Below are 14,645 nucleotides of genomic sequence, written 5' to 3' on the forward strand. Positions count from 1 at the left end.
GATAGGGCTCATCCATCAGAAAGAGAAAAGTCAGGGTAACATGTTGGGAGAGGATTACTTGAGCCTGTCTTTGTACTTTAATTTGGACCTGATGTATATCGCCATCTCTTACTGATTTCATTTTCATTGACTGAGGGTGATTACTTCGTGGCCTAACCAGCTTCAGCACTCCATTTATTCTTTGAGTAGTTAAACCACATGAAACAATGAAAACCCGTGATTCAATCTTAGATCTGTGCTAAATTAGCAGTGCTCAAGCAGAACAATGGGAGGAGTTCTACAGTTGCCTTATGTGTCCCAGCAATAGGGAAGGTGAAGGTTAGTTCGGTGCTATTGTTTTTTTATAAACTGTTGTGACATAGTCCAACTATTTCAAATCCCTTCTCATACCTAATCATCCTCCATTTTTATCGTTGTCCAAGTTCCCTCAATTGACTTTCTGTAATGAACTGCACACAGTAACCAATGAACCCTTTAATCGTTTTGTAGTCAGTGTGCGCAAAAAATCTTTTGTGCAAATTTTTTTTCCCCCCGTAACAAAAGTTTGTGCACACAACATGCTGTCGATAAGATCTTGTATAATTATAAATTACTCTATTATTTTAGGTAGCGAACCTTTTGTATACACATTAATTTCCTTTGTGCACTAGAGAACACTGGTTGCAAAATGAGCGCACGCACCTTAGAGGGAACATTAGCAACCTAACTAGAGCCTAACTAACTTCTTTATTACTTCTGTGTCACTGATACCCTTTTCCCTTGTACCTTTGTCTGGAGTAGAATTTATTTGTATTTATTTGTATTCCATAGTTGCTCTGTTCACCCACATGTTTCAGCATTTTATGTTATTTCTGTTTTACTTTTCCTTGTAATCTCAGAATTTTTGGAACTGTCTTTATTTCAAGGGTCATGAAAGCAGAGGCCTAAAATATTTTTAAGCCAGGGTAGATAAATATTTAGTGAAACACAAAAGTCTGCAGGCACTGTGATGGTAATAAACACACACCAAAATGCTGGAGGAACTCAGCCAGTTTTTCAATGTCCATAGGTGATAAAGAAATACTGCCAACATTTTGGGCCTGAGCCCTTCTTTGGTGAATAAGCTTGTTCTTTAAAGAAGGGCTCAAGGCTGAAACATCAGCAATTATCCTCGTCCCTTATGGATGCTAAAAGACCATTTGAGTTTCTCGAGCATCATGGTGTGTTTTTAGATAAATATTTGATGGGAAACTACAGGCAGATGAGAACGTAGAGTTAGGGCATCATCTTATCAAAGGTCAGACCAGATTTGAAAGACAAGCGTTTTACTCATGCACCTAATTTGTACGTTCGTAGATGTACATTAAATTTATTTTTCAGGAGAATCTGGGAATATATATGCTTCAAAAGTCTTTTATATCAAGGTTTGCCAAGATCCCAATATTTGATTTCCAAAATAACATCACAATTAGTCATAATTCATCAAAAGAAACAAAGAAGAAAAGTGCACCCAACACCTCGACTGTGCCCTTTTGACACTTCCCTACTCAAAGCAAAATTTATTCCATCTCTTTAGTTCCTGAGTAAATGCTATGGCACATTCTTAATCAGAGAGACCATTGCAGTAGTAGATAGTTATCAGAAGCTGGAAAATACACTTAAGAAAATGTAATCTTCCCTTGTATGTTTTTCTTTTAATAGAAGAAATTACATAAATCTATTAATTTATATCATTAAGGTATTAGCATGTTATGTGAGCTCCAAAAGTTACTCCAGTAAAAACCCTGTTATCTGGTATTCATGCAACCGGCAAATAAATCGTGGAAAATAACTAGGTAAAAATACGGGTTTAAAATTGGCACGCCTTGCTGTTAGTTCACTAATCACGTAACACCCAATCTTAATCTTAAGCAATGACAAAATGCACTTATCTGGCCTCTACCAATCCCCATAGATGCAGGATACATGGGGCTTTACTGTACTTGGATCCTTTCAATTACTTTTCACTTACATTAACCTACTTGCACACAAACATACACGAGGGAGCAGGAAGTGGTGGGGGGGGGGTCATTTGTTTTTTCTGGCCTGGTGCACCACAAAAAATCCTCAAGTAACTACACATTCGGGCATGTTTCCCCCCTCCCATAATAATTCATCCCTTGTGTGTCAAGATTCTACATACCACTAATTTACATTATTCAAAAACTTTGCTTCCACCACCTTGAGGAAGAAGTTCCAAACACTCAACGCCTCTGAGAAAAACAGTATCTCCTCATCTCTCCAGCAGATACAAGCTGTGGCTGTCCACTCTTTCCTTATAACTCTTCTATTCCATTTATCATTTTAGTAAATCTTTTCTGTAATAATCCTCCTTGAATAAAACGATAAAATCTTATTAAGCAAAGCTGACCTTGTGCGCTAAATATCCATAACAAAAGATATAGGTGCCTGTGTTAGAGTTAGACACTGCATTCAGAATATATGTGTGCAGATTATTGTATTCAATCAAAAATTATTGAATGATCAAAACAAAGATATCAGTACCACATTTAGTCCAGCAGATCCACATCCACATTCATGAGTGACCTACCTCAAACAATGATACAAGTGGTAGCGCTGATTATCTTAGCACATTTTTCTCACTACTCATGTCTCCGTTGAATTCTCCTTTGAACCTGCTTTGTGGCAGTACCTTCATTGCATGATAAAATGTTTCTACATCATTTTCTGATCCTTTAAATCTAAGTCTTCAGATGCTGCCTCTCTGGCCATTGGGAACAGCTTCTTTTAATGTTAACAAAACCTTCAATTGTGTGTTCAACAAAAAAAAACCTTTTAATGAAAATCCAAAAATAGAAACAAAAAAATTATTAAAATATTCAATCAGTGAAGTATTATCTATAAATTGAGAATTGGTCAAGTTCTGACGGTCAACATTTGAAACATCATCAATGTGAAACGTTAACTCCGTTTCTTCCAGTATTTTCTGTTTTTAAGCATGGAGAAATTATTTTTTTTCCAAGAAGCAATTCTCGTACTACATCAGACATTGCCCAAATTTTCCATGTAGTAAACAATGAAAGTTGTTTGACAAGTAAGAAATCAATATTCTGTCCCTTTTAAACCATGTTTAGGTGATCCTGCAAAACTAGTTTTTAAACTGTATTGGGGTAGATTAAACTTAAAAATTGAGTTAGATTTTATTAAGTAGACCGCAGTGTAAGAAATTTCCCTGGAAATTTTGGTCACTTATTTACAATACAACCAGTATGTGATTTGGAAAGACAAATACAAACAAGAAGTGTAATTTTGTACCTGCTTGGACTAGAAAATGTCACTCGCTTGAAAATATACTTCAGAACACAGCACAAGTCCAATTGCTGTAATTACAGAGGGGTCGACCAGTTCTCTGCCAGGAGCAAAGTCATTGTCAGGGTCCTCATCAACAAACTCCTCCCAGTGGTTGAGGAGCTGCTTCTCAAATAGACAGTAGGATTCTGTCCACCTAAATGCAATCATGTGCATGATGTTCACCGTATTTCATTTCCAACTGAAATGCAGGGCAGAGCCATAAAAAGATACATTGCTAGAAGTCTCCGATTCCATCAATCAAGAAGATCAGTGGAGTATTCTGCATAGATTTGACAACCCATAGAAACTTATCTTCACATTGCATCTGCTGAACACTGGTGTGCAAGCCATAATCTTAACCAACAGGTTTACAGTCAGGGCAGACTAATGTCAAGCAGAAATGCCGTGTTACCACAATACTTCTCTCAATTTTCTCACTGAAAAACTGCACCTAACCTCCCACTCATCTCTGGAGTGGAGTGAATCTACTGGCCAAATGGAGATGTTTGATTCAAGAACCAAAGACACAGCAGCTGTTTCACTGAAATATACTAAAGGATGGGCCTTACACATAACATCCATTAAAAAAAGTCCTCTAGCAATCTGCCTCTGTACACAGTATTACAGTCCCACGTTGAAGCCTTTGAATATATCTCAAGAGCCAATTTTCAATCAATTTCATCTTTACCATTAGTGCATTAGTGTAGCCTTTGCCATCTGGAATAAAAGATTGCTTGAATATTCAGAACTAGATTACATCCTAGCAGGCAACTTATTTATACTGCTAAGACAGTAATTACTCAAAGAAAGCGCCTCGAAGTACTGGAGAAAAAGAAAAAGACCCTCATAGTCTGTGCAAAATCCATCGTCCATTGGCAAGATAAACAAACCAAGGTCAATGCCCTCTCCCTGGCCAACTTCCTCAGCATCGAGGCTCAAATTATACTCAATACAATTCGATAGACAGGCCACTTCATTTTATCTGGCCAACACCTCATAAAACAGATGCTATTCTGAGCTCTTTTAATGTTCTCAAAGCATCCTTGAACGAGCTTGATATTCCCACCAATTTGTGGAATCCCTGGACTATAATTGCCCAATTGGGGAACCATTTGTGTTGGCATTGAGAATCTCATCCACTTTTTGAGAGCATACAAAAGCCCAGCATAATTGGCAAAAGAACTCAAGAAATAGAAGCACTGGGCCATTCATTCAATGTAATCTATTATATTAATGCCAATTTCTTGCTCTGGCCACATATGATTTTAGGTCCCCTGGTAGCCATAATCACCTGAGAACTCATAAATCTGGAGTGAAAACAAGTCATCCTCATCCCTGAGGGACTGCCGTTGAAGATAAGGAGGACCATGATATAGATTATGTATGAATTTAAATAATTTAAACCCAAGATTCCAAACGTAAATTAATATTATGGTCAACTTAATGTTGAGAAGAAAAAGTGTGAATTCTGAAGATCAGAACTTGTCAGTCAATGTGAAGGAACACAGAAATTATCTATTTTTGTATTCAGTGAAATTGCAGTCGATTTCCAACTGAAATTCATAACTGCCTTTGCCACTTGTCTCTTTTCAACTTTGGTTAACAATCTCATATTTAAATTAACTAATTAATCTAGCATCAATTTCCATTGAAGTGAATTTCTGTCTATTTGTGTTTCCCTAACTTCATTCCCGACAGGCTTCACCTCATTTTTCTTTTAAATCAAAAGAAATAGTTATTTTAATAATTGGAAAAATTCGATAGGACTCGATAAATTTGATTCAAAATTGTCTTGGCTACAAAACACAGATGACAGTGGTGGAGCAGTGTTATTCTTACTGGAGGTCCAATAGTGTTTAGCAGGGGTTAGATGTTTGCAATTTATATAAATGATTTGGATGCAAATGTAAGTGGGATGATTGGTAAGTTTGCAGATAGCCCAGAAATTGGTGGAGTGGTGGATAAAGAGGAAGGTTGCCAAAGAATAGAGCAACATCTAAATCAGATGAAAACGCAGACTGAGAAAAGACGACATGGTTGGCATAGTAGTTAGCGCAATGCCTTTACAGCACCAGGGATCATAACTGGGGTTCAAATCTGCGCTGTAAGGAGTTTGTACAGTCTCCCCATGTCTGCAAGGGGTTTCCCTGGGGCTCTGGTTTCCTCCCACCATTCTAAATGTATCAGGGGTGTAGATTAATGGGGTGTATATTGGAAAGCGAGAGCTGAAATGACCTGTTATTCTGCTGTATGCCTACATTTTTTTTAAAAACCAAAATAATTTAAAATTGGCTGATGGAATGTAATCTGGATGAATTAGAGATGTTGCACATTGGGAGGTCAAATGCAAGTTCAGATGTATTGTCACATGTACCAAGATAGAGGTTGTAAGACAAAGATATACAGGAAGTAGCCAGCCCCTTGGAAACATTGATATACAGAGGGATCTTGGGGTACAAGTCCATAGCACTCTGAAGGTGGCACACAGGTTGATAGGGTGATCAAGAAGACATGTGCCATGTTTGCCTTCTACATTTGGGACATTGAGTGTAAAAGTTAGGAAGTCGTATTTCAGATTTCATACAACCTGGAGATTCTTTTTCCTGCAGGTGAGGTAGAATTGCACTTAATGGGAGTGCAAAGAAGAAACCTGACTCAACATATGCGTGTAACCAAATAAAGAAATGTAAACAAACTGACTGTGCAATACTGAGAGAGGGGGGAAAAAATCAACGAAGTGCAAAAGTAAACTATAGCTGTACAAGATTTTGTTCAGGCCAAATTTGGAATTTTGTGGGCGGTTCTGGTCATTGCATTGCAGGATGGGTGTCGAACCTTTGGAGAGGACACAGATGTTGTTTTCCAGAGTAGTAGCTGTAAAGAGAAGCTGGACAAACCTGGATTATTTTCTCTGGAGTATCAGAGGCTCAGAGACAAATTATGAGAAGCACTGATAAGGTAGATGGAGTATTTTTCCACAGGGTAAATACCAAAGGGGAGGGGCAGTTTAAAGGACATGTGCTGCCAGGGAAGGTTGTGCAGCATTTTAAGAAACATTTAGAAAGGGTCATGTACAGATAGGGAATGGAGTGGTAGAGATCAGGTGCAGACCAATGGGATTAGTTTAATTCTGTATCAAGGTCATTACAGGCATAATGAGCCAAAATACTTGTCTCATGCTGTTCTGTTCTATGTTTGATAATCAACCCTTTCTCTAAATTCCAGAGAAAATGGCCCTACTTGTGTAATCATTCCTCAATTTCAGAATCAGTCTTATTCTAGTGAATCTACACTGTCCTCCCTCCAAGATCATTTAGATTCACAAGAATGAGCACATATTTTACTATATTAAAATCAATTCAGCATTTCTCAATCTAATACTATATATCAGGAATGTAATTATAGCATGTTTAAATGGAGAGAATTGGTCAACACCTGAAGGAAAGTGAACTGTTAGTGTTATAATGGGAGTTAGGCATGGTTCCTGTCAGCAAGTTTGGAACTCCATTACCAAAGGAAGAAAGGAAACTCAAGACTGGCAGAAAAAAAAAGGAGTTTCAGAGGTGAAGCAGCAGAGAACGACTGAATGGACAGCCTTGCTCTCGGGGAGAAAGGAGCCTTTGAGCTGACATATTGCCAAAAGTGAGAGTTAAAGGTGCATTTGATGTGAGGACATTGGAGATGGTAAAGCAAAGACATTTGATCCCTGAACATTCCTGGAATTGGGAATATATTGCTGCCTTTACTTCCTCAATTCCACTGAAGCGGTTGAGTTATACACAATTTCCAACTACAGTGGCTTTCACTTACACCTTTGGATCCTTTAAAAGTGATTTTCTTGCCAAAACTATAGATGGTGGCAAAAGTCATTGGTCTTGCCTGTGCTCACACAACTAATGGGTAGGCACGATAATAAAAGAGAATACTCATCATTAAAAAGTGATTTTTGGATGTACGCGTGAAAATATTAAATTGCTTTGAAAAGAAGGGAAGAAAAAATACTCAGTGGGCCAATTCAAGCTTTGCTCACTACAAGCAGGATTCAGAAGCCTCCTGTCAGTGCTGGGAAGCTCTTGATAAAATTCTTTTTGAAAGATTGCTATTCAAAGTGACAATTAGATTTTTAAAACTGCTGACAATAATTTGAAAAAAAGTGTTCCAAATTTTAACATAGTATAAGATTGAAGTATGAATTCAAGGATTACAATAATTAAAAAAGAATACCCAACTCATCTTTGTTTCCCCCCACCCCCAGACTCCAATTTGGAAAAACTCATTCAAATGAATTCTCTGACTTGCTTTCCATAGGATCACCAAGGCTGACACCTAACATAACCCTGGGCCACCCCAACACATTTGGGCTCCATCACTAAGCAAGCCCCATGATTAAAATGGATCCATGCAAATCCAGGAATGATTTTCTTTAAATCATACAGCACGGTAACAGGCCAATTCAGCCCTACGAGTCCGTGCTGCCCAATTTACACCTCATTAACCTCCACCCTGGTACATTTTTGAAGGGTGGGAGGAAGCCCACCCAGACACAAGAAAACGTACAAACTCCTTACAGACAATGCGGGATTTGAACCCAGGTCCGGTCCCGATCGTTGGCACTGTAAAGGCATTGTGCTAATCACTAGGCCAACCGTCAACTAATTCTGGAAATTCCATTCAGTACTGCCAACCACAAGCAGCTCAAATCAGCCAAATGTTGTGGGCTAAAGGGCTTGTTGATTTGCTGTATTAATCCAGGTTCACTTGAATTCGACACAAAGGAGATTTCCACTCAGGAATTTCTGCACCCCTTGGTTTGAACTGACTACTGTGAATTAACTGCTATCAAACTAATATCTCTAGATTAAAATGTAATGTTAGCACCATCTGGTTGAACAAATGAACTCGCTTTAGGTCTTTTACATTACCTTCCAGGTGGCTGTGTACAAAAAAATCAGTTTATTAATAACAAAATAAATAGACTCTTTCCCCTGAGAGGGCATACGTAAAGGGGCAAAACTTTAGGTGAAATATTAAAGGATGCTTTTTCACTCAAGAGAGTGGTGGCAGAATGGAATGATCTTCCAAAAGAGATAGTTGCGGCAGGGTCCCTTCTGTCATTTAAGAGAAGGTTGGTTGTGCACATGGATGTGAGGGGTTGGAGGGTTATGGGCGGAGAGCAGGAGGGGGAAGCTAGCGGAGTTGTTCAAGTGAACCGGCATGGACTTGAAGGGATGACATGGCCTGTTTCCACCCCGTAAACAGTTATATGGTTATATATCTATTGTAATATTTACAGTTCATGGCGGGATGTGCACTATTTTTATCTAGTCGTCATGCTAACATCATTTGACTCATTTACAGAGCTTTATTTTAATTAATTTGACACTGCCTTTTCAATGTTTGGAAATAGTTAAAAATTCAGCAGTAAGAACGATATTTAATTTAATTTGTTAGTCAACCCATAAATCATCTTTCATATGTAATGCTTTTAATAACAGATACTCCTTTTTCCTTCTTTGTAATACAGCTGACCTATGCTGATGCCATGCAAAACAAAGGAACACTGTCCGTATTTGGGAGCATTGGAGAAAAGGGCCGTGCCATGACCCCTGACTACCTGCGGTCACTGCACGTTGTACCAGGTGTCAGACATGGTACTAGAGTGACTGATGGTGCACCAGACTTTTCATAAAAACTGAATACTCCTTCAGTGCCTTATGGAACATAATGGAGAATCACAATTCATCATTCAGAATCACAATAGCATCCAGCTTGCTTGAGAATACAGAGTCTAAAAAAAAAGAATCGAGCTTCTCTGTGAAATTATATACTGAAATAAAATCAATTAGTTCAGCAAAAAGCCATCATTTGATAACAGTTTTACAGAGAAAAGGTTTCATATGTAAAGAAGTCTGAATAATAATATTGGGACGTTACTTTGAGTGCCATTACAGTTTACCAAGCACCAATTAAAATCAGAAATTGGCAAGGCACTCAAACAACTAAGGAAATATGCAATGTAAAATGGAGTCTAAAACAGTTCCTTCAATTACAGATTAACAGAATTAAAGCCGTTTCAACAATGTATTTCTTTCAAGGTACAACAGCAAAATTCTTACATGACATCTTTTCCAGGAAGAAAGAAATCATAATTCTAAAACAATTAATGCAACCCAAGTTGTTCAGTAAAGTACTTGCATATTAATTACCTCTGTTAATAAAATAATATTGTATGGGGGATTCAATGGAAAAGGAGATTGTCAGGATGTCAAACAGAATGTGAACAATCACACAATGAAATGGCCTACTTTTATATGGGAGCAAATAGGTTTAACCTTTCCCTCTCTGAATATGTTCAAGTGTCTGATCATTGAGAAGATGCGAGTCTATATCAATCTGATCAGGTGAGGAGGGTTTAATCAGAGCTCTGTACACAAAGTGTCTATAGAAAAACAAAATGATTTTATTAAAGATTATATGAACAGAAATAATGTAGGTTTATCAGTTTCAAGGTTGAAGACTTCACCGAGGTGAAGGCTTGGAGTTATTTTCATTTTTGCATGTACAAAAGTAATTGCCTACACCTCCTGCTTTTAACTTCAAGCTATAGAAGTTAAGCTGTAGTCACAAAGATGTTTTTTTTTGTTAAAACTGCACATTGCCAAACACGGAAATGTTAATGAGCAAAATAGCAAATATTTAAAGCATAAAGATGCATGAGTGGACATCAGTTACAAAGCCTCAGATATGAGGTATTGTAAAAGAAAGGAATTTTAATACATTTTGGAAATAAACTGTATAGAAAAAAGAAATGAGTTTGTAAATGTCTGACCGAACAGAGTATGCCTCCAATTTGTTTTTCTTAATCCCTTTCTGGTTGGTAATATTTATCATATTTTCAGTAAAGCGAAGTCTGACATTTCTCATTAAGTGCTTTTACCCTTTCTGACAGTGTAATTAATTGCATTTACACAAGCTTCCCTCTTTCAATCCCTCTTCAACCTTTTGTCTTCCTCCTATATCTCAGTGCCATCTCTGTGTGGTCTAGATTTAGTTAAATAAATGGAGCCAAGTGGCTCTGTAGAGAAATGCAGCCCAAGGAAAAGGAAATATAAAAGCATATGGCACTATTTACTATCGGCTTTCTACCATGTTTACTTCTGTACACAAAATGGAAATTGATAACTTTAATATTTCACTCATTTCGGTGAAATTGTATTGAGTTTATATTTGTCACGAAAGATTTCCTTAGTACCAATGCCAGTTTTGTTTTTAAACATTCAGATCTCCATATATTTTGGTCCCTGAATAGATTTTAAGGTATGAACGTCATTCCGCACGTATTCTTGTGATAGTCCATGCCAATCACCAAAATCTCCTGCACCCCACCAAGAGCTCTATAGAGATTTTGCAGAGATCAAGGAATTTCTCAGTCTGTGGCACCAAATTAAAGCTTTCTACTGCAGACTGATGAATTGGCTCGATGCACCAAGCCTGCAAATTACCCTGGCAGGTTGGCATGCAATTGCATTTTCAGTGACACAGAGACAGTCCTTCTTGCCTGGTTCAGTGCCCTAATGGCCTACAAAATTATCAACATGAAACAACTCAAAGTATTTCCTTAAGGATGGGATGACATGGTGGTAACTTTGGTCACAGAGTATATCATTCATTCATTCATTTTATTTTTACCAAGACAGCACTATATTGCCCAATTAACCTACGAACCCCATATGTTTTAGTGGGGAGGAATAAACTGGAGCACTCGGAGGAAACCAATGGAGGTCATGGGGAGAACAGACAAACTCCTTACAAACAGCACTGGTCACCAACACCGTAATAGTGTTCTACCAACTGCCTTGCTCTCTGATTAGTACAAAGATTGAACTCAGTTCTGAGAACATCCTATACATCAATATTTATTGATGTATGAAATCATTCTATACAAGTCATGACTCCTGGACTTTACCTTTTATACTCATATGAATATAACGGTGCTTGAAAAGCATAATTTCAAAAATATAACATGTGCTTCTTACAAACCCAAGTAAATATATATAATTTAAGTAACCAATCTGGAAGAAATATCTTATAACTTGATCACAATAACAGAATGTTAACAGTGTTCCCTTTCGATAAACATTGAAGTGTGGAGCAATACACATCACCATTATTACACATCATTACAAGGATTTAGGTTCAAATCCACTTAGACTGCTTTTCTGAAACTCTCAATGGGGAATTAAAGGTGAAAAGTGTCAGGTTGACCTAAATCCCAGAGTATAAATTCACAGAATATCTGTAAAATAGTTCAATATGGTTTTATATTAATCTTATTCAAGGCAGTCCAAGGATTGATAGTGTAATAACCAAAATTAAGTATTCTCCCAAAAATGGAATTAAGAATCATTGCCGAGGGAGAGCAAAATTACATTATGTTGACATCCAACTCATGATGGATACTGACATGGGCGTGGTTATTGCTAATAGGCAATTCTTATCTATTACCCTTTCACTAACTTCACATGACTTCAAAGTAAAATTTTCACTAAAAGTACAGTTGTAATTTTTTATAATGGTTTATCAAATGTTTTGATTGAAGATATATTTTGGTTGCAACCATCCTCTTGTTAATTTTATTGGCATCACCACTAATAAACTCAAAATGAATGAAGCTGCACAAACTACAAAGCTGTTCAGAGCATTCTGTATTCAAAGAGTGAAAAGTGCAATACTGTCCAGTAACTCAGTTATATGTAGCTATTGGAATTTGAGCCACTACACTTAAACAAGGTTGGGTTTTTTTTGTGCTATACTGTCGAGTAACTCAATTACATGTAGTTACTGGAATTTGAGCCACCACACTTAAACAAGGTTGTTTTTTTTGTGCTATACTGTTCAGTAACTCAGTTACATGTAGCTATTGGAATTTGAGCCACCACAAGGTTGATTTTTTTTTTAAATTGTGCAAAGACATCAACTCGGCTTTGTTCCTTCACAAGCGTATGGCAGCTCCACTGCCCCGCACAATTACACAACTCAACAGGACAGCCGTAAGGAGCTTGCTTATAGAATTGCATCAGTTGATACTTTGAAGCGCTCATTTATTTCATGAATTCCTGATGATAACCTACCATGTCATATATGTTATTGTTACTCCTTTTGAATGAGATTAACTGTGAATTTGCATTTTTTCCCTGATAAAAATATACGACATAAAATAGGATTAAGTTTACCTTTTATTTATTTGCTACAAATCAAAGGATCAAGTTTCTGTTTCCCATGAAGCTCAGCTCTTCCAGTGTTGCAGAGAGAGTGTGTGAGGGTGTGTGCACTAAAAAAGAGGACAGATTCTGTTGCGCTGCCATTCAATTTAGTAACATTTCCTTTGACTATTTTAACTGGATTTGTTTTTTCTAGGTTTGTATAGAATCATGTATAATGCCCTAATGTTAATGTCATCGTATGCTAAGGTTTAATGCTGGATGAGAAGAGAAACTCTAGTGGCCCAAATCAATTAATTCTAATTTATTAAAGAAAAAATAAATCCTCGATACGTATTATGTAGTAGTTATCCTTTTTTAAATATTACACTCTGTCACTCAGCAATATATGCTATGTGTATATTCCATTGTGGAAAATCTTGCAGTAGAGAATGTCTGTACGTCAGATTCCAGTCAGGAAGCTGACCTCAGTGGTGAAATTAAAAAGGTGTCTCATCATCTCGAAAGGATGATTTCCAGTAGATCAATCATCCAGATGCACCATGAACCACCCATTAAAATGAGGCATCATTCTGCTTCCTGGGAGGAGTTATGACTTTTCAAAAGATTAAGGCAGAAATACTTGATCTCCTGAGGCAACCACAAAGAACCCAGTGAAATAGTCTAGGCTGTGTTCCCTTCAGGCAGAAAGTTGCCCAAACAATGCAGCAAAAGGAAAGGGAAAATTTCCATGAGCAGTAAATCTGAACCAAAATCAGTATTTCTATTGTTATCTATTCGACTTGTCAATAATCATCCCCCAACACAACTGACCTCTCCCCTCCCCCAAGACAGGGGCATCATAGTAGTCTCTTCCAATTATGTTCTCACCCTATTACTGCCTTTACATCAGCCATCCAAGTTGATTCCAGTTTCACAGCAGAGTCTGTTTCTTCAAGATGATTGCCTCTTCAACCTGCCCTCAGCTTGTTCTCATCTCAATTAGCAGGTGAATTATGTAAATCCTCACATCTGCCCAACTTTATTCATCCTTTACTCCCCTCATCACTTTCTTCTCATGAGAAGTGTCAGCACCCACCTCATTCATATGTAAAGGTACCATTATTGACACATAATGCTGCATTTAGAATGTAACATATTGTAAGACAGACAGAGTCGCCATTTTGTCCAGCTCCTCTCATAGAAACCAACAACGCCTAGTGATAGTAGGAATAGATGTTATTGTGAAGACCACTTCAAGGGTCAACCCCAAAGATTGAGGCAGGATACTTGCCTCATGCCTCGTCTCATTTTACTTTCAACAAGACCTTGCTCAGAGAACATGGGAGCCTAATGCAACTTGCACTGCCATTCATCTTCCTGTATCAAGATAACCTCCATCTCTATCCAGTTATAGAGCTCCATCTCAAGTTTCCAAAACAAAGATGGTAGTGTTCCATTCATTGCACCCACTTCAAGCACCAAGACAGGAATGGGAAGTGGGAATGATAGCAAGAGTCTACACCCAATGAATCACATAGCACAAATGAACAGCGGGAAAATGTTACTTGAATTAGGAGTTGTCCAACCATGGCTATAGAAGAACTGTTCATATTTTGGTTGTCATCACTCCTACCAACTTACTCACTTTGCCAGTTTTTAGTCAGTTACTGAATACAAAAACTATTAAAGTTCTGCCAGTATAAGAGCTGATAATAATCTATTCAATCAACACAGGTTTCCCAGACATTCTCGATCCATCATGAGAATTCCAATATTTTTGGTGTTCATGAGGAGTTAATGATTTGAACTATGATGTTGGAGTTGGAAGTTCTCTGCCAATTCCAAGAGGAATTCCAAGAGGACCTTGATACAAAACCCATGGACTTCTGAAAACAACCACACCTGTGTGATAACAAGGGATAATTTGGGCAATGGATAAATGAAAGGACAGATGAAGATTTTTCTCAGGTTAGCTGTGACTATGTACAGTCTCCAATGGATTTTCATGAAGACGAGAAGATCGGAAATCCAATTTTGTAATCCTATTACCTTTCAATAATTTTATTTTTGGTTTTTGTAGGATTGACATTGGTGTGTGAGATTTTAAATTTC

At 37.5% G+C, this 14,645-nt stretch overlaps 1 protein-coding gene across 6 annotated transcripts in view; it reads left to right on the top strand.

Moving 5' to 3' along the window:
- The window catches only part of LOC138740366 (glutamate receptor 3-like), a 265,786-nt gene extending 255,505 nt beyond the window's left edge, over positions 1 to 10,281 (top strand). For 3 of the 6 annotated variants that reach the window (XM_069892912.1, XM_069892910.1, XM_069892911.1), the window contains exon 16: positions 8,855 to 10,281. In XM_069892912.1, the coding sequence (XP_069749013.1) occupies positions 8,855 to 9,019 (165 nt within the window). In that variant the 3' untranslated portion in view covers positions 9,020 to 10,281. The remainder of the gene's footprint in view (positions 1 to 8,854) is intronic. The other 3 variants (XM_069892904.1, XM_069892906.1, XM_069892907.1) reach the window with 1 other exon arrangement.
- The last annotated feature ends 4,364 nt before the right edge of the window (positions 10,282 to 14,645 follow it).

This window comes from Narcine bancroftii, chromosome 8 (assembly GCF_036971445.1).
Source record: "Narcine bancroftii isolate sNarBan1 chromosome 8, sNarBan1.hap1, whole genome shotgun sequence".
NCBI lineage: Eukaryota > Metazoa > Chordata > Chondrichthyes > Torpediniformes > Narcinidae > Narcine > Narcine bancroftii.